Consider the following 20,113-nt stretch of genomic DNA (forward strand, 5'->3'; position numbering starts at 1 on the left):
GTAACTACCATTGCAAGGTGAAATGTGCGGAAACAAAACAATGGCTAGACATTTCATTGCTATTCTCGATGTAATCATTCCAAAGGACCACTTTTTCCCTATTGATGTATGTATCTCTTATTTTATGCTAATTACAATGTCTTCCGGTTCGTCGCTTGTGATCCGGTTCCTGTTGTGTTACTCGAGAGATGGATGTAGGACAAAGGAAAGGCAGGGCGGTTGTGACACTTGGACATCCATTCATCCATGCGAGTGCCGTGAAACGTTGTACGAGTACATACTTATGCCTCTGGCCAAAAGAGGATATTACACACATGTAGGTACATACATACGGACAGACGGTAAGATTCATCCGCCAGCCTCTCTATCTGCTACAAAGGAGGGAGTTGTCAACTCGACGAGCGAGTCGGATCGAGTACACAGGCACCCTTGAATATCCCTTATATGCCGCACATTGCTGCGGCATATACGCAATACTGCAATGTATGTACTGTAAGTATGATATCCATGCTCAACAATTGACGGGTCGGATCTTGTCCCTATGGTGTGGTTACACCACGTGGAATCCTACCCTCCACAACCAACTGCGGCTCAAAGGCCGAATAGACATCTCTGATATTGACTGATACAACCGCATTCAACCAGACTGATGCCTTATTATTGTTGTTCTCAACTCTGATTTGATCGTCATCTTCTACTTCGATAGGCTCTCGCTTTGACACATACAAAGGCCGTTTCAGAAGGGCGGATCGCCCGTTTATGCCGAGCAGGTAATAAGTTCCCTCGTATCTATACACAGCACTGGTACTATACCTATTTTCTGACTACATGCATCGCTGGTTATTGATTCTGTCTTTGCACTGCCCAGTAACGGAAGATACGGCTAACATGGGTTAATCCGTCTGACACAATTCTCGTTCGTATTGACAATAATAGCCCTTTTCTTCTTCTTTTTTTTTTTGCTTCTCTTACCAAGACCAATTGCCTCACTGTTGATGACAATGATGTACCGTCTTGCCTCTTTACGCCATGCAAATGGCGCTCCAATCAATCCCCAAATTCCAAACGAATGTAAGTTCTGACACCATTACGGTTATCTCGCCTACAGAAGGCAATACAAGACTTCTTTCTATGAGACACCCTCTTTCAAAAGGGTGTGACCTATTGACACGGGGTTCAAAGTCAGCCATGTCTCTTAAAGCAAATGTTCCACTGCGTTCGCGACTTCAAGCCATGAATTCCAATTGATGTTTGCTCTATCCAATTCGCTAGCCTGTGTAGTGTTGAAGTTAGTGTCTTGTCGTCCGTAGAGCTGGGACGTGATAACCAGCCCGGCACGTCAGCCCAGAAATACTTGTCTCGCCAGATTTCTTCTACGTAGAAAGAGCCCCGAAACATGCGCAAGCCTCAAACTAGCCGGTTCATCCGAAGGTGTTGGTTTCTTATTGATTCGGATTGGTAGAAGTACTAAACATTGCACAAGATTCAATGGCGATACGCCTTGTGTTGGTAGATCACGTTGCACTTGAGGGCTCAGGAACCTAACTTGGTGTATCTTGAGACCTGGTATTTTGAGCATGAGCATAAACATGGCTGTAGGCAAAATGCATGGTGCACATCTCTCTGTCTCTCCCTGTAGATTTTGGTTTGAACGCACATGTGGCTGGTTTAAGACACGTCTGGAATGGATTAAAGCCATAAAATGTCTTCTTATCTTTGTTCCCAGCAGCTCAGTCAATCATCGAGATCCTGGAGCTTCGAGAAACTTTGTGGAACAACAATCGTTTATTGGGCCAGGGAGGTTGGAGGCTGGAGGCTGGAGGCTGAAGGCTGAATGAAGGGATGTTTGCTGCAAACGCAAGGAATCTTGTTACCTTGTTATCTCCGCCTCTTTAATGACAATTTCTTTTTATTTTATTTATTTTTGAACGTCTTGTCTCTCGGACCTATAGCCGCTTCTTTCTTTGTCTTGGGAGTTTCGAAGTTGTGTAACGCGAGTATCTCAGCACCAGCAACCGGGGGAGGCAGCCGGTAACAACAAGGGGGCTCGAGGCGATTGGGTGTGTTTCTGATTTCCTTTTTGTTTCTCTGCATATGAATAGATATCCCATGCTGTACATATGTACGAAGGGCTGACTGGATTTCGGAAACACCTACTGAGAGAAGAACTGTCGGCTCAACTGAGACAGGTTCATAGTCTCTCCGTCATCGGTTATTGTCGTCAAGAGCCGGACAGTCACGAACCAAGACATTAAAGTAGACTTGACTAACTAAGGAGCTTTCCCCAGCTCCTGTTCCCCGCGTAGGACCGGTCGACCCCGATTTTGCGGAGTCTTTTACATGATGTCCAGTGTCCACGGATGAAGACGGCATCATCAAATGGCTGTTACTCTTTGTGTTGCAAAGAGGCAAATTGAGGCGTCTACTCGATGATGTCTCTCTCTGTCTAGACTCAGACCCAACGGCCTCATTTCTTTTAGTTTTGTTGATTCATTCACATCCCGGGTGGTGGATAGCTTCATACGAAAACTCCCTCCCAGAATTGGGTATAGAGTCGATGTTCCTGGCGTGACGAGGCTTTGGCTTTTCCCCAAGACTTACTAGTAAGGTCCTTAATTCTTCATAATGTCGACATTGTAGGGTCACATCCGCATTCAGCGCGAGCCAAACAGGCTTTGGCCTTTCCCTCTTGGAATAACGATGAGGGACCGGTTATCGCGGGGAGGGCTTCGTAAGCTCCAAACCTTGAAATCAATCGACCACTCAGACTCCCAAATAGCGGGAGGCGAAAAGGCCAACAAAGGTAGAGCCGATGAGGAGGTCATTCAAAGAGAGAAATCCAAACCCAAACCAGACGGTTCCTCCGGTTCTCCTCACCACCATCTCAGTCTTTCCCCTGGAACCAAAATTTCTCTAGTAAGACGTTGGTAACGATCGTCATAAAGCTTGGCTCATTGAGTAAAAAAGAGTGGACGCTTGCAGGATCTGGGGAGGGATGGGGGGAGATCTAGAGTTTGCACTATTGTTCGATATCCCGAGAGAGATCTTTGCCTTGGCCCTTCTAGTGGGTAGCAGAAAAAATGACCTCCCAAGTCTTAGGTTACAAAAATAACTAGTCTAAGAGCTATAGGCTGAGGAGCATAAAGTGGCCCACTAATTTCGTCTCTTATGCTTCCAGCGGCCAATTTTTCTGATACCCTGAGGCCCTTGTCCTTGTTCTCATTCTCGCAGTGTTTGCTTTTCTGTGCCCTGCCTACCTAGAATAGAATGAAAATTTTCTCTCTTCAGGGATGCCTGAAATTACTCCTAGTGTGATGTGACATGAGTGTCTAGACAATGAAACTATCGAGGCTGATGATATCCGTGTGATGGATCTATTGGTGTATGTAGGTCTGTCTATGTACAGTTGGACCTTGGTACATTAGTACTCAAACCAACCCCTGTACGAAAATTCTTTTCAGCCCGCGATTTGGGGTTTTGACAGCGACAGTTTTAGCGAGTTTATTATTAATGTCCCGTCAGTTTGGTACGTACCCGTATTTTATCAGCTCAGCTTACATTGTTCTTCTCAGTAAAGATTGACAAAAAGTAAACGTGCTTGGATGGAATTATCGCAATTCTCCCGTCATTGAAATGCATGTCTGAGTACATCTTGTCTATCAGCATCCAGTGAAATGGGCTCTTGTCCTCTTGTGCAGGATCTCTATGATACATTGATATGGCAGGGGGGTTACAGTAAGGCTGTCAGCCCGTCAGCCCGTCAGTAAGATTCTGTTCGGGTATCGGTATAGCATTCCAGGGTTCAGTTCAGTTCAGTTCAGTTCAGTTCAGTTCAGTTCAGTTCAGTTCAGTTCAGTTCAGTTCAGTTCAGTTCAGTTCAGTTCAGTTCAGTTCAGGCACAGCCAAGATACTTTGTGTGTGTACATACATACACACCATTCAAGGATGCATATCTTTTGTTTGGGTATTTTCAGGTCAAAATTGCCTGACGTGTACACGAATCAACCCAACAGTGAATAGCAGCCGTACCTGACTCTTTTTTGATGTCTTTATCTTTAGGTAATAGACTAATGATATTGCCACTCTACTTTTTTGCGCCAATTTGATGTAGTATGTATCTGCACTGGTGCGGCGTAGTCTTTGTGTTTTTTTTTTGTGCTATCGTGAAATTCCGCTTTCGCCTATCTTTGTTTCTAAGCTGGCTGACATCTCAGCTTATTCCGTTAGTTTACAGATCAGTTGACCTAACAGAGCATCCACCTACCATCTCCAAAGGATTCTAGTTCATAGGGGACCAAACCAAACCCTTACTAGAGTAAACAGAGATACCCATCGGATGGCAGTAGCCTGCAAGTCTAGATTTTTTGGTCAAACGGTTTGGTTCCCCGAATGGACCCCATATAATATAAAATCGGTCCGTCAAGTTGTTTTGCTGGGGTTTCAAGGGCCGTTGGATGGCATCTGCACTTTAAAAATAATTGGGTACACCGGGCTTGAAATCTCTCTTCCGATTGGGTTACCGGCCTCCGGAAGGGATCTACCCGTTCTAACGGACCGCCGGACTGGTCGCCGAAGTGCTGTCTTGTCTTTGCTGTCATGGCTCATCCTTGCCCTGTCCTTGTCAGACGGCAGAGTTTTCTCTCTCTCTCTCTCTTTACCTGCCCACTGGCGAAACCAACTAATGCCTAATGTGCTGTAAGACCGGTCTGTCGTACAACACACCAAGTTCCCTACCGGAAAGGACCGTGCTTGATTTCACTCAATCCGGCTTGTTGTATCCATTTCTATTCCCCCGGGGGTGCGGGCGAGACCCTGAGATGGAGTTAAAATCTTGCTTGAAACTGGCCCGGTCTGATCCGGTTGGAGCAGTTCAGTCTCTTTGAACGTGGATATCTACATACATACACTAACTACAGGACTCTCCGTCTGTATAAGCCGACTTCACACCTTGAACGAGAGAGGACCCTAACAGTGGACCACGAGACGGCGCCGGCTTCAACGTCCTTTTCTAAAGATAGCTTCGCAAAGAGCCTCCATCGCGGTGCCCGTGCCGGATGTTCAAATTTGCGTATCAGTAGTAGCGTCTCTGTCAGTGGGGAGTGCAAGAAATAAGGGCAGCATTTTCCTTAGATTATATGTCACGAGCGATTGAAGGGTATTGGGCAAGTCTAATGTATACAGTCGGTGGAGTACCTGACAGTAAAAGACATCAGACAGGATAGCCTCAAACCTGTATAGCATATAGAAAAATGACATAGAAATCTAATTTAATAGGGCATAAGCTTGGATTCTGTTTCTTGTGCTTTCAGTGACCAGGTTGCCCTGATAGCTGCAGAAATATACCAAAAACCTCATGCCTCGTAGTGATAACTATCTTAAGGCTGTCTTGATGTCCACTGGCCCAAGATTTCAATTCCCTCTTACTAAATTTCTGGCATCTGATAGTTCGAGAGAACCAGTGCCTCTGGTTTATGCTACGAGAGATACCACCAAGTGCCTTTGACCTCAACCTGTAGTAGGTACTTACAATTCTCATATACAAGTGACACAACTCAATAGCTTATCCTGTCCTTTCACAAAGTTGAGTTCCAGGGGAAGCGCTCATGACCTCGCAAGGTATATCAAACAACAATTACTCCTTGGCAATACACACTCTCGGACTTGAATGAACATCTTATTGCTTAGCTTCACTCAGCACTCAAAAGACACTTGTTAATCTTGATAATTTGAACACATTGCCAAAATGGAGTATACTATGATCGTCTTCTTGTTTCTTTCATAAATCAGCACTATAATAGTGCATCAATTACCCGTTCAAGACCCAGATCAAGATATGCGTCATCGTGCGAGAACACAATTCTAAACCAGCCAGGCTTCTCTGAACCAAACGCGTTTCCAGATGCCAGGAAGACCTTCTTCTCCATCAACTTGCTCATGACAAGATCCGTAATATCATTAGTTTCTAACCCAGGGTGTTTTGCCATATAATACTTGCCCAGATCAACCCACAGGAAAAAGGCAGCATTGACGCCCGGAGCGTAGTCGATCTGGTTCCTGCGGGCCCATGAGACAACATGGGTGTATTGAGCTGATAGCCTTCTTTGATTCTCGGCAATATATGACTCGACAAAGGCATCATCTTCCAGTATGTTGACTGTGACATGGTCTGAGATGGATGACACTGAGCTGTACAGTCCCACTGCTACTATAGAAGCGTGCAAGGACATGTTGGCCTGGGAAACAATCGTGCCAACTCGGATACCGTTGGCGCCAAAATCTTTAGACATACCCCAAAGAACATGCACACGATCAGCATCGATGATGCCTGCGGTATCGATTGAAAGAGCAGATTCGAAGGGAATGGATGGAGGGTGTTGGTCAACAGTGTTGGTCCAGATAGACAGTGCATAGATCTCATCGCTGATAAAGTGCAGTTTGTACTTCTGACACAGCTTCATAAATGCAACAAGAACACTGCGAGAGTAGCAACGCCCCAGAGGGTTATGCGGGTGACTAATGACCAGGCCTGCAACTCTGGTCCCCTGAGCTTGAGCTTCAAGAATCACTTTCTCATACTCGGCCACTGCGTCCTCGCTGAGGGGATCAACCTCGCCAAAAGCAACTGGGAGAAGCTTTGCTCCGAAACGGGCTGTGAGATCCGGGACAAAGGTGCCATAGTAAGGTTTCCCCAGAAGAATGCCGTCTCCAGGGTTCGCAACAGCCCATGACAAATGCTCGATAGCAGCACTGCATCCATTGGTCATGGTGATGTGCGCCGGCTCAATAGCCTTGAACGGCTTGAGATGCCTGTTCAAAAACCGTGATACAGTCCTCTTGACCTGCTTCGTACCAGTTGTCCCGTCTCCATAAGTGAAGGCCGGGTTCGACAAGGCTAAGTTATCGTGGATGTGCTTCCGGAGAACATCGTGCATGAGGGTATTCTCGGCAACGCCCAAACTCACGATACCATCGGGATTGGTCTCTTGGTCGAAGAGATTGGGGATGACCTCCCAGAGATCCATGCCCTTGATGGCCTCCTCTGCTTCGTAGGCGCGGTTTGAAAGAGACATCGGTATTTCTTGTTGTTGACGTAAGGATATGTGTAGTATGTAGTGTAAGTGAGTCAAGAGGGAATATAACTGATCTATGTCAATCGGATCCCGATAAGTGGCTACCGGTCGCCGATAGCCGCTTGTTTCTTTCATAGTGTTGCAAGAATGCCGATTTCTAATATTGTATAACAATGCAGTTTAAACCTGGGAGCCAAGAATTGTATTTCTGACTGATACGTGGATATCGTATTATTGTTTGCGATAATGCTAACGAAAGTCAGATTTGAGTTGTGTTTTGCTTCACTCAGACAGATGACGATATGAAAGGGCTTGAGAGTAGAATGAGTAATAGTAACGGACTTGATTCGATTCAGACATTCTCGAATAAGAGAATTAATAAGTATACGTTCTCCAGTAGCACACTTATCGTGATTCAGTACTTGACGTGTGAAAGCTTGAAGAATAGGGGATATGATGAAATCTCAACAGGGCCTTGGCTTCTTCGGAGTTCAAATCGGACGAAAGATATTATGTCTGATCATGATGTAAGCCTAGAGTAAAAGAGAATTTGATATCTGTTTGATCACTAATCCTCAGAAACCAACCCCTTTCGTGATATCATCACTTTTCGCACACAAGTCACCTGTCATACATACACAACAGTATATGCCATAAAAAACAATTCCTTCTATTTCAAATGTTCTTATATTAACGCTTGTAGTCGTAAATGTCTATTTCCTCTTTCTCTATTTCAATGTCACAAGCTCTTCGGCGCTGGTAGGATGAATAGCAACGCAGCTATCAAAGTCGGCCTTTGTGGCGCCCATCTTGACAGCGACGCCAAAGCCCTGCAGCATCTCACCACTACCAATTCCCATAATGTGTAGACCAACGACCTTCTCCTCGGGGCCAGTTGTAATAAGCTTGTAGTTGGTAGGGCCCTTCTGCTCAGGATCCATCATGGCGTAGTACATGGCTGTGAAGCTTGTCTTGTAGACCTTGATGTTATCCTTGCCGTACTTCTCGATAGCCTGGGGCTCTGTCAAGCCGATGCTGCCGACCTCGGGGTGGGAGAATACAACGGAGGGGATATTGTTGTAGTCAAGCTTAAGGGTGGAAAACTCGGGGCCACCGAACAGACGGTGCGCGAGACGGCGTCCAGCAGCAATGGCAACAGGTGTCAACTCAACTTCTCCGGTGACGTCACCGAGAGCGTAGATGCTGTCGACATCGGTGTTTTGGTATTCATCGACAATAATATGTCCTGACTTGGCAAGCTTAACTCCCGCCTCCTCCAGACCAATGCCCTTGGTCTCAGGGGTTCGGCCGATAGCCCAGATCAGGTTATCAACATCGCTGACAACGCTCTCGTTGCCTTGGTCGTCCTTGTATGTGACGGTAAGCTTCCCGTTAGAGTCCTTCTCGATCTTGCTAGCTTGCGAACGCTTGTGCAGCTTAACGCCGAGTCTCTCGTACTCGTTGGTAACTGCCTCTTGAATCATGGGGTCGAAGTTGCGGAGGAAGGTGTCATGGCGGATGAAGAGGTGAGTCTCCGTGCCAAGAGCGTTAAACATGCCAGCGAACTCGACAGCAATATAACCTGCACCGACAATGGCGACCTTCTTGGGTTGTGTGGAGATGTCGAAGAAACCATCGCTGTTGGTACCGTACTCGGAGCCGGGAATCTCGGGAGGAATGGTGGGCTTGCCTCCAACAGCGACAAGAATCTTCTTGGCGTTGATGAGGACCTTGGAGTTGTCGTCGAGTGTGACCTCAGCCTGGTTCTTAGAGGTAAGGCGAGCCCAACCGTGTACGTAATCGACCTTGTCGTTGTTGAGATTTCGTTCGTAGATGCCGTTCAGGCGCTTGATGTAAGCGTCGCGCTTGGTCTTGAAGGTGGACCAGTCGAAGGGAGCTGTCTCCTCAACGGAGAAGCCATAGGCCTTGGAATCGTGGATGGCCTCGGCAAGGGCGGCAGCGTTGTAGGTAACCTTCTTTGGCACACAACTAAACAACACATTAGTTTTATGGTTTGGTATAAACTTCCATGGGATACGCACCCAACATTGACACAAGTTCCACCGAGTCGCTTGTTCTCGACAATTGTAGCCTTGACGCCAAACTTGTTGCTGGCCATGCGTGCAGAAGCAAGTCCTCCGCTACCACCGCCAATGACGAGGTAATCGGTCTCCTTAGTAACGGGAGCCATATTGCGCGCAGATGTAGACAGGTGTCGGGTAATTGAAGCTATTCGCAGTGGGGTTGTTCTCGAAGACGAAGATAGTGTTGATGAGCGTAGAGAGTGGGCGAGAGCTTGCATGGACAAAGGCTGCACCGAGGCTTGACCTTTATGAATTGGTACAAAGAGAGTGAAAGAGAGGTGGGAGGGGAATGACGTCTTTTAAATAGACGACGAGAAGATACAATATGCGATGGGACAGCAAAAGCACGAAAGGCAGGTGTGGTTGTGGCGGGGTTATTGTGGTAGAGAGAGTAATAGAAGCGGATTGGACGGAATTGATTTGATATGAGAGAATTGGTTATTAAGACGATTATCGGAGAACTGAGTAAGCAAACCGATCTGAACTTTGGGTTTGGATTGGCTGATTTCAATGACGAGCTGAAGAAACAAGAGAACGATTTGAAATCCACTTGCAGCTTGATGATGACTTTTTTATTTTATTTGATTTGATCTACGGGGTCTAGAGAGTTCCACCACTTCCATCCGTTCCCGTTAGCGGCAAATATAGAAAGACAAGCTTATGAGGGGTTGCGGTTGGCTACAGGACCGGGGACTTTGTTGAAGAGTCCCTTTGAGGGTGTCAAGTTTCAAATCAGATAAACAAAATGTGGAATCATATTTCTGGAATTATAATTCCTCATCTTTGTTTATATATTGTCAAGTACTTGACCCAGTCACAAACCAATACAACCGTAGGTAGTTGCAATCTATTCAGCCGAGGTTGATGACAAAGAGAAGAAGTATCTCCAGGTAAATTGTGTAAGCAGAGATGGCCCCTAGTATTACACACAGGCATAGCCATATGTGTTTATATAGAATGTTGGAAAGCTGTACCATGATTAAAAGTACCTACTTTCCACCAAGATGACTGCAGACCATGTATCCCTCGGACATCATGCAGCCCACGCATATGCATGCACACGCAGCTATAGCGACACACTGCAGGTCTCAGTAACCTCGGGCCAACGCGAGTCTGCACATGAGCTCATTTGAAACACAGAATAAATCATGGCCATGCATGCAGTTTATGGTATCTGTGATGAAAGTCACGTTCATGCAGATATAGTCAACTTGGTCGTTGATTCATTTATGGCCACGTTACATGAGATGGTCAATAAACATATTAATATGTAAATCATCAAATCACATATAGAACACAACACCACAGCACGATAATGTATTAAACTTTATTGTTTCTTTTAGAAACATCTTTTTCGAGGTATGACGTTCAGTGGGTGGAGCTTCGCTTCTGTAGCTGGATATTGACAGCTTCCACAAGCTCCATGGCTTAAACCCTTACGTAGCCCGACTGTGAGACTCGCTTCAGTGCGTCTTTAGCGGATAAAGATAATTGCTTCTGTCAAGGTCCCGGGCCCCTATCCCCTGTAGCTCTCAACAACTTCTGATTGGTTATCATGTCCCCTGTCGTCATCTCTCATTTGCTCTAGAGGTCCATAGCAGCACCGACCAACCCCCCATAATCGCCCAAACGCCAGACCCAGACCCAGACTGGACCCAGGCCAGGCTGACGATCCAATCCAATCCAATCTCATCTCCATCTTGAAAGCACCAGAATTCAACCTCCTCAACAACGGTTCGTTCTACTACGCCCGTTATATCGAGCTTTATCATCGATCGCTCTATCGACTTTATCATCGATAGCCGCGGTCCATATCTATCGCTAAACCGACAAGCATCAACTCCAACATCTCCTGGCGCTATCGCGACCCGTCGTCCGTCTCTCCCGTCCTGAGCTCGTTGTAGCTTGCATACGTGATAATGGCGGCTGATGAAGGTATTTGGCACTCTCATGGCATCTCGACTTCTGGTACGTAAGCTAACTCATCATCAGCGCCAAACCTGAACCTTTCTCCTGATGAGAAACGGACATATGGTCAACTCTTCCGACAAGCCGATTCCGAGAGTGTTGGTGTTGTGGTTGGCGAAATTGCTGTTAGGTTCTTCCACAAAACAGGCCTCGACTCCCGTATTCTTGGCGAAGTATGTCTACCGTCACATCTTTCAACCACCAACCTTAGGCTTGCTTACACTCTATAGATATGGCAAATCGCCGATAAGGAGAATCGGGGCTTCTTGACACCAGCTGGCTTCGGCATCGCTTTACGACTCATCGGACACGCACAAGCTGGGCGCGAGCCTTCACCCGAGATTGCCCTTCAACAAGCTCCTCTTCCTCGATTCGATGGCATCGCACCTCAACCCACCGGCGGTATTCCTCCGCCTCCGCCTGTCCCCGTCAGCTCGCCGCCTCCTCCCGCTGCTCTTCAAGCCCAAAGCACTGGCGGCCCGATCCGCATCCCACCCCTGACTCCCGAAAAGGTCACGCAATATACCGGTCTATTCGAACGACAGCCTCTTCAGAATGGCCAGCTCCCCGGTGATCAAGCTCGAGGTATTTTCGAGAAATCTGGTCTGCCCAACGAGGCACTAGGTAGAATATGGCAACTTGCCGATACTGAGCAGCGTGGAGCTCTTGTCTTGACGGAGTTTATCATTGCCATGCACCTGCTTACCTCTATGAAGACCGGAGCTCTACGATCTCTCCCTAATGTGCTTCCTCCTGGTCTTTACGAAGCTGCCTCGCGCCGTGGTCCCGTTCCACGCCAATCTTCCACTGGTCCCGGCATCTCTGCTATTCCTCGGCAACTCAGCGGGACGGCACAAGTTCGCACAAACAGCCCCCTTGGCCGACCTCCCATGTCCCCCCAACAGAGCGGTGCTAGTGACTGGGCTGTGACACCCGCTGATAAGGCTCGATTCGATCAGATCTATGCCGACCTCGACAAGGGTAACAAGGGCTACATTACAGGAGAAGAGGCTGTCCCCTTTTTTAGCCAGTCCAACCTACCTGAAGACTCTCTGGCTCAGATCTGGGATCTTGCCGACACCAACTCCCAGGGCCAGCTTTCACGCGAGCAGTTTGCCGTTGCTATGTACCTGATCAGACAGCAGAGGACTGGTCGTTCGGTTCCTCTGCCTACTACCCTACCCGCCAACCTGATTCCTCCTAGCCTTCGTAGCCAGGTTCGCCCGCATACTGCTACATCCGCATTCGATCCCCCTCCTGCGCCTGTGATACAAGCTCCCCCTCAACCAAAGTCTGCTCTCGATGATTTGTTCGGCCTTGACTCGGGCAGCTCAACCCCTGCTCCTCCACCTCCTGCGCAGGCTCCTATGTCAACAGGAGGTTCTAATGCTAACGATCCCTTTGCTGGCGGATCTTCCTTCACTCCCACTTCGCCTGCGAAGCCAGCTTTGACAGGAAATAGCGGCTCAAACTTTAAGCCATTTGTCCCTTCATCTTCCTTCGGCAGGGGATTGACCCAACACCCTACTGGTGGCTCGACCGGCTCGGGGCAGAAGCTTTCCGCACCCTCAGCGTCCGAAGATTTGCTGTCAGACAACGATGAGGCTAGTAAGAACATCTCAGAAGAAACCACTGAGCTCGCGAACCTCTCAAACCAGATTTCTTCCCTGTCTAAGCAAACTCAGGATGTCCAGGCCAAGAGGACTACAACCCAGAATGAGCTTAACCAGGCCACGTCTCAGAAGCAAAACTTTGAGCAGCGCCTCGCCCAGTTGCGCTCACTCTATGAGAAGGAGGCGCAAGATACCCGTGCCCTGGAGGAGCAGCTCAGCAACGCTCGAAAGGAGACCTCCAAGCTCCAAGCTGAATGTATGACACTTGAAGGTACTTACCGAGATACCCAAGCTCAACATCAGCAAACACTTCAAGCTCTCCAGGCAGACAAGCAGGAGAACACAAATCTCAGGGAGCGAATCCGTGTAGTCAATGGAGAGATTGCACAGCTCAAGCCTCAGATTGAGAAGCTCAAGTCCGAGGCTCGCCAACAAAAGGGACTGGTCGCCATCAACAAGAAGCAACTGTCTACGACAGAGGGTGAACGTGACAAGCTCAAGACGGAGGCGGAAGATCTCACCAAGAGCATTGATGACCTGCGTCAAGCTAACACCGGCTCACCAGCATCGGTATCCGCCCAAATTGCAAGCCCAGCTGCTTCCGTGTCCAGCGCTAACAACCCCTTCTTCCGCCGAACTGCAAGCACCGATATCATGGGTGCATTTGCATCTCCTCCTCCCACCAAGAATGCCTCTGATAAGTCTTTCGATGACCTCTTCGGACCCGCATTCCCACCTAGTTCTTCGGCCACGCCTCCCCCTGCTGCTCAATCTGGGTTCTTTAAGCCCCAGCACACCGGTGCCTCAAACGCCAGTGCAGGCTCATACAACACTCCTCCTGTCCAGGGTTCTCCTGTCATGAGCCGTCAAGCGACCCTCGCTGCCGATCCTCCCGCTCCTCCAGAGTCGAGACAAATCAGCTCTAGTTTTTTGCCCTTCCCTGACCACACTGAGTCTCTCTCGTCTTCTCGCCAAGTGTCTCCTCCCGCTTCGCGTCTCGATGATCCTCTTCACGGTTCTATCACACCTGTTCCTGGCGACTTCAAATCATCAGACAGCGTCGGTAGTGTCCCCGGTGCTTTCCCTGGCGAGGACCTGGATAAGTCTGAAAGCAGGGACACGCTGTCTGCCCCAAACGACGCTCCTCGTGAGGCTACTAAGGACGATGAGTCGAAGCCTGCTGACTCTGCCGATCCTTTCGGTGGTAACGACGAGGCCAAGGCCAAGGCTGACTTTGAGAACGCTTTCGCCGCCTTTACGACTGCTAAGACCCAAAGCAAGCCATCTCCTGAGGCGAACAAGTCGTCGGCTTTCGATTCTGAGTTCCCTCCCATCTCAGAGCTTGAGCGTGACGAGGATGAAGACTCGGACTCCAGCAGTGACAACGGAGGTTTCGATGATAACTTCACACCGGCCTCTCCTCCTGCTAAGCCTGCAACTGAAGGCTCGCCTGAATTAACACACGCAGCCCCTGCCAGCACTTCCCCACAGCCCGCTCAGGAGGCCAACTCTCCCGAAGAACCAAAGGCTGCTAGGTAAGTGCTTACCAATCTGCTTTCGAAATTAGAAACAATGGCTAATAGAAACTAGCGCCGAGCAACCCTCATCGCCCGCTACCATTACTGAGACCAACGCACAAAAGTCATCTGTCGACGACATATTTGGTGCAGCTGCCACTGGAACTGCCCCTGCATCGCAACAAGCAGCTCCATCCAACCCTCCTCAGGCCAAGGGCGGGTTCGAAGATCTCGATAGTGATTTTGAAGGCTTAGAGGATGCTAAGGAGGGCTCCGCCGACGAAGATTTTGCCAACATCTCTCGCTCTGGATTGGATGACTTCAACCCCGTCTTTGACAGCAGCCCACCGGGAAGCCAGGCCAAGACGGAGTCTACCGCTTTCGGCAACGAGAGCTTCGACTTCGTATCTGCCAGCTCAACTGGGCCTACTCAGCCAGCTGCTGGGGCTCAGCAGCAAAAGGCTCCCGAGGCTCACGACTGGGATGCTATTTTCTCCGGCCTGGACTCGCCCAGTGCTGCTGCTGCGCAGCCTGCTGCTGCTGAGAAGCCAGAGGGTGCCGAGTCTCACCCTGGTCAGCAGGCTTTGAACCGCACGTTTTCAACCGAGTCTGAGCACGATGACCCAATCCTCAAGAGTCTTACCGGAATGGGTTATAAGCGCTCCGAAGCTCTCGAGGCTCTTGAAAAATATGACTATGATCTTGACAAGGTAAGTTTTGTTGGGAATCCCCGTTTATAACATGACTAACACATCTCAGGCTGCGAACTACCTGGCTAGTCGCTCATAATGACATGCAACTACCATGTTGTATCCTATATCCTCGCATAACGGGAGGGCTTAATGCTACGCTGCATACTTGGTTTCCTTAGTACTTTCTTCTTGTCCCCATCATCATGGTTCTTTTGTTGAATAGCTTCCCCGGCAGCGAATTTTCCTTATGCGTTTTATCCCATTGGAGAAGGTGTTGTTTCATTATCTGCCCACACATTGTAGTATCGTGAAGATTGCTTGTTTGTTTGAGTCATTGATTGGAGCATGTTTTGGGTTCCTCTTGTACGTCACATGCTTTGAGTCTTCAGCTGTAGAGATATACTGTTTCGTGTTGCGTTGTCGACTTAATGCTCAGGATGGAGTGAGCACAAACGAGTCGCAACGGTGAGGCTATATAAACAAGTTTAAATATCATTGTCGCTAAGTGGGCACGAAATAATGCCTATCATACAGATTTCCCGTAATGCCCTTCCTCTTTTCTCGTGCAAACCTGAATCATGACTCGTCCAATTGTTACTTGACTCTACTCATGATAGTCTCCGGTCCACGTTCGATATCGATATTGGCAGCCTCCTTCTTGACTGCTGCTATCATGGACCTCTCAAAATCGTCTCTCGACCTCAGTACAACCTCGACCCATTGAACGCTCAGATCCCAGTAAGCCGTCTTGAAGGCGACGTAAGTGTCAACGATGGCATCGCGGTCGGCAGATAGTAGGCGCAGGAAGTGCTCTGTGACACGCCAGGTATCCTTGATGGATGCTCCGACGTCAGGCGATGGCAGAGTGCTGAAGCACTCAAATGCAGTAGAGATGTCGTTGAACAGCTTGTCCTGGAAGGGATCGGTACGACGGAACTTTGCGCCCTTGTTTCGCACAGCGGATAAGTACCGGACAAGCAGCTCCTCGGCAAAGATCTCAATAAAGATGTCTACAAGAGAGTGGTGCAGTACCTGGCGATAGTCATTGACGTACTCTTCGAATGTCACCACCATCTGTTTCATAGCATTACTTGTGTACCAGCGGGGTGTGAAGAAGTCAGGCATGACTGTGCCGAAATCGACAGTGAAGACGAGTTGTGCGAAGCGGGTGATACACCATGTACTGAAGTCGACGTAGCCGTCACGCAACATGTTGACCTCAGAATCGATACGTTCAAGGTATGCAGGCGAAACATGCTGCTCAACCAGACGACGGAAGCTGGAGAGATAAGCCAGGCGACCCTCGTCTTCGTTGTCGTCGATAGATGCAATCTGGTCGTTGGCCGTAGCCACAAGCCAATCTTGGAGAGCCTGGAAACCCTCGAGCTCGGGGATTTTACCCTCTTCGTAGGGGATAGCCTCGTCTTCAAGCATAGCCTGCCACGACTGTTGCCGAGTGCGTAGGCGAGCAAACATTGCGTCAATAACGCCTTCGACAACATCGGCGCGCTGTGAATTAGCAGCGGCGTCTACTTGCTCGCGTAACATACGCCATAGAGCGACAAAGTTCTTTGTTCGGAAATAGCCATACTCATCCTGATCCAGGTTGGAGCCCTCGACGTTGCGTTCTGCCAGGTCACGCTTCTCCTGCGCAAATATTCGGTCGATCCATTCGTCGAGGAACTTGATGATAAGTTCACGGAAGTCACGTACGAGCTCTGCTTCACGGTTATCGATGACTTGTGGTATGAGCTCTTCTTGCTTGAGCCCAATCTTTGCCATCTTCCGGTAGTACTTCTCTGGGAAGCCCACAATCTCTAGCGTGTGTGCCGATGATGCCTCATCGCCATCTACCATGCCGACCAGAAAGTCATGCATGAGCTGGTGGTAGACACCTGCGTATGTCTTTACGATATTCCACTTCTTGGGCATAAGATGCGACATTCCGACCTTGACAACATTCAGATCGTTAAAGTACCACTTCATAATCTTGTCAAGCTTGCTCGGGTCGTCGAGAAACTCCTCCTTTGCTCCCTCGAATTGCTGCTCGGCGCTGAGTCGAATGGCTTGTATAAACTTGTCTTTGTAGCCTCGGACCTTCTTCGCACCGTCTGTGATACTCTGGAACCGTGTAGCCATCTCCTTGTGGTCCTTCAAAGCTTCCTGCAGTGCCAGCACCCTTTGGTCGCTCGATTCCTCAGCTTCCATCACCACCGCGAATCGTACCACGAGTCCGTTGTTGTCCTGTACAACGAGGTTGATGAGATTCAGAGCGATAATACCGACATGCTCGTCGAACCAGTCGATCGTATCGTCCAATCGCGCAAAGTAGTCAATTAATGTCGGCTCGAGACTGTCGTCATCTGCCCGTTGTATTTGCTCCATGGCATCGTCGCGAATATTTCTTAGTTGGGTGAGCTCGTAGTGGCACGGCAGTAGGTTGGGCATGTTGTCATTATCTTCGTCGTCCTCCCTTAGCATAACCTCAACACGCGATATGCGATCGTTAAACGTCTCCAGATTGCGACGCATCGTCTCGACGGCGCCGAAGTTGCGGTGTGCTTGCGACACCAAATTGATGCTTGCAAAGTCCTTTATCATGTTCTGTGACTCGGAGCACAGCTTATCGATCTTGATCATTTCTTCCTTGATCATCTGGACTGTCTTTTGGCCGTCGTTTAGACCTGTCATGCCAGATTGGGTTGTCTCGAGCTGCTCTCGCAGACCACTGCGAAGTTGTCCATCTACCGCGCCCTTTTTTCTTGAAAATTCCAGCTTGAGCGCAGGTATCTTGTCCAGATCGTCGGGATGCCGCAGCAGCTCTGAGAGCTTGGGCGCAGGTGTATCGTCCATTGTTGCGGCGTCGGCGTCGAGGAAGGGTACGGCGCCCAATCAAACCATGATGTGGGGAAGTATTGCTGTGGGTTCGTGGCAGAAGTTTGGAATCGTCAGGCGATAGCGAGGATTGGAGTTGAAGCGAGCGTCGATGTGTCTGTACAGCAAGGAGAGTGGGATGTCTAATGTCGCGGGGAGCTATCACTGTCCTTCCCCTAGATTAATAGGTGGTCGACATTCCATCGTGTGGCTGACAGCTAAGCACAGCCACTTTCTTGAAGGAAGCTCAGCAAAATGCTGCAGTAGAAACATGCACTCATAACTCAACAGAAGAATGTCTTTTTATACATTTCTGGTGTCATTTCACTAGGTATATCAATGCGAGTTTCAATTACAAGCATGACTCAAATAGTATATCCAAGGCAGATATTTACTCACGGAACCTGGCAAAACAGTAGGAATTAGTTCTATTGTTATCTCAGACTTGTAACTATCTAGAGTCCGATCGTATGTATCCAAGCAATTCATTATGGGACTCTAGATTTCGGTGCGTTCCAAACACCGTCAAATACTCCGCGTTCCTCTAAAATCATTCACTGTCGCTCCCTGAGCTACTCGTATCGTCGCTGTCGTCGTCGTCCTCCTCCCCAAGACTCTGCTCGGCAATAACATCACCTGCCTCAAACCCAACGGCATTATCATCAGACTGGTCCCCTTCATCATCACTGTTAACCTCCCCTTCTTCTATATCCCTGTCCTTGCCCTTGTTTCTCCTCTTGTTCGGCTTCATAGGACCTTTCTTGCCGAATGGGTTCTTTCTCTTGTTGCCGGCTTCTGAAACAGTATCTTTAGGTCCCAGCGTAAAATTTGAGGGGAGGTTTTGATCATGGTCGAGAATACATATCGTCGGAAATTCGAGAACGCGTGTGTTCTTGAGAATTTCGCGGAGACAATCCTCCGGTTCAAGCTTCGTGACGACGGGTTTGTCTGGAGGTGAGCTGTGGTTGACCAGGAGGTACTGGAACTGTTGTTTTTGAGTCTGGTCCTTTTCGGATGGCCACATGCCTGGCTCTGTGTCGTGATAATTCATCCAAGTCTGTGAGAATGGGTCCTGAAGTGCGAATGACCCAGACGACCATGTCGAATTTGTCGAATCCTGCAATTGTCCATCCAGGCCCGCCCATGGGATCTTCTTGGATTGTTTTCCTTTCGCCCGCTGCTGCTCCGACAACGACGTATGGTAGGCTTGGTATAGAGGCGTGTCATCCATAACCTTGGATAAAACCCTTATTTTCTTCGACTCCGTTTCTGCCGGATCCTCGAAGGTCATCCACTCCACCTGCCAATTGACCCTCATCGTCCGCCTGTTGAGTGTCGTATTATTCGCTCGCTGCCTGGCCATGCCTGTGGGCACACACATGATGGTGGTGTTAAGCTTCTTCAGTCGCGCAGCCAAATGTCGCTCAAATGATCGACCTTTAGCTTCTCGCAAAACTCTAGTAACAAGAACTTTGCGCTTGCGCCCATCTCGTCCGGGTTTCCATTTGACCTCTTGAATCGTCATGGGGCGCAATTCTTCTTCTTGTACGATCTGGCGCTCTTCTACAAGAAGCTTCTCGGAGCGTTCGACGGAAAGTTCGATCCCATGAAGGAAATTGTAGTCGTGGTCGACACCAGCGGGTGTGCGAAGCTTCGAGGGGGCAACGTAGGCTGTCGCATCGCGTTCGCCAGAGCATTCAGACCAAGCTTTATGTTTTTTTATACATCCGAGTGAGCAGGTTCGAGCGCCACATCGTGGGCACTTGTATTTAGGTACTGAGATATGACAAATTCCACATAGAGATGTGAGGAGAGGGTCAGACATGATGAGGGAAAATGGATATACGATGAAGGAATTGATTAGAGGAAAGAATAATGCGCCGCGATTGAATACGCAGATGCAGCTAAGGGAAACTTTTTTATGGGTCTTTCTTTATGCTTATCTTATCATACCTAGGTAGGCAGTCATACTTGGTACCAGGTACCTAGCCAGTGTTGGAATAAGAGTCTCAAAACTTGGTCCAAATTTGTTAGATCAACCTTGGGGATATAGGTAGTTTATGGATTTGAAGTCCAGGTTGGACCCGAGACCTTTAAGAGAGCAGTCCATATTACCTTGTTGCATTGATTGAATGGATTCCAATACTCGTTCAAGTGGTGAACTAACAGCAAACATCAAATTGTCGATGCGTAAATCTCTTACACCAAGAGCTTCCTGTTAGAAAAAATAGGTCCATCAGGCAATTGTCGCATTTGTGTTGGAGGTAGCACAGAAGTTAGATATTATACAATGTT

General features: G+C 48.5%; 5 protein-coding genes across 5 annotated transcripts; 1 reads left to right on the forward strand and 4 right to left on the reverse strand.

Annotated features, from left to right (window-relative positions):
- Positions 1-5,789: 5,789 nt before the first annotated feature.
- On the reverse strand, positions 5,790-7,070 carry FPOAC1_008510 (uncharacterized protein; the record flags this gene model as incomplete). The annotated part of the gene is made up of 1 exon (XM_044852951.1): positions 5,790-7,070. One exon carries the CDS (start codon positions 7,068-7,070, stop codon positions 5,790-5,792), a length of 1,281 nt encoding a protein of 426 aa, XP_044705621.1.
- Positions 7,071-7,798: 728 nt separating this feature from the next.
- GTR1 (GTP-binding protein gtr1) lies at positions 7,799-9,261 on the reverse strand (the record flags this gene model as incomplete). Its single annotated transcript, XM_044852952.1, has 2 exons — positions 7,799-9,059; positions 9,113-9,261. The coding sequence occupies 2 exons, from the start codon at positions 9,259-9,261 to the stop codon at positions 7,799-7,801; spliced, it is 1,410 nt and encodes a 469-aa protein (XP_044705622.1).
- Positions 9,262-11,073: 1,812 nt separating this feature from the next.
- FPOAC1_008512 (uncharacterized protein) lies at positions 11,074-15,041 on the forward strand (the record flags this gene model as incomplete). The annotated part of the gene is made up of 5 exons (XM_044852953.1): positions 11,074-11,089; positions 11,147-11,295; positions 11,353-14,270; positions 14,326-14,962; positions 15,012-15,041. 5 exons carry the CDS (start codon positions 11,074-11,076, stop codon positions 15,039-15,041), a joined length of 3,750 nt encoding a protein of 1,249 aa, XP_044705623.1.
- A 497-nt stretch (positions 15,042-15,538) lies between these two features.
- Positions 15,539-17,797, reverse strand: FPOAC1_008513 (uncharacterized protein; the record flags this gene model as incomplete). Its single annotated transcript, XM_044852954.1, has 1 exon — positions 15,539-17,797. The coding sequence occupies one exon, from the start codon at positions 17,795-17,797 to the stop codon at positions 15,539-15,541; it is 2,259 nt and encodes a 752-aa protein (XP_044705624.1).
- A 571-nt stretch (positions 17,798-18,368) lies between these two features.
- Positions 18,369-19,643, reverse strand: FPOAC1_008514 (uncharacterized protein; the record flags this gene model as incomplete). The annotated part of the gene is made up of 1 exon (XM_044852955.1): positions 18,369-19,643. The coding sequence occupies one exon, from the start codon at positions 19,641-19,643 to the stop codon at positions 18,369-18,371; it is 1,275 nt and encodes a 424-aa protein (XP_044705625.1).
- Between the last annotated feature and the right edge of the window lie 470 nt (positions 19,644-20,113).

Source organism: Fusarium poae, chromosome 3, assembly GCF_019609905.1.
Source record: "Fusarium poae strain DAOMC 252244 chromosome 3, whole genome shotgun sequence".
In the NCBI taxonomy this organism is placed as follows: domain Eukaryota; kingdom Fungi; phylum Ascomycota; class Sordariomycetes; order Hypocreales; family Nectriaceae; genus Fusarium; species Fusarium poae.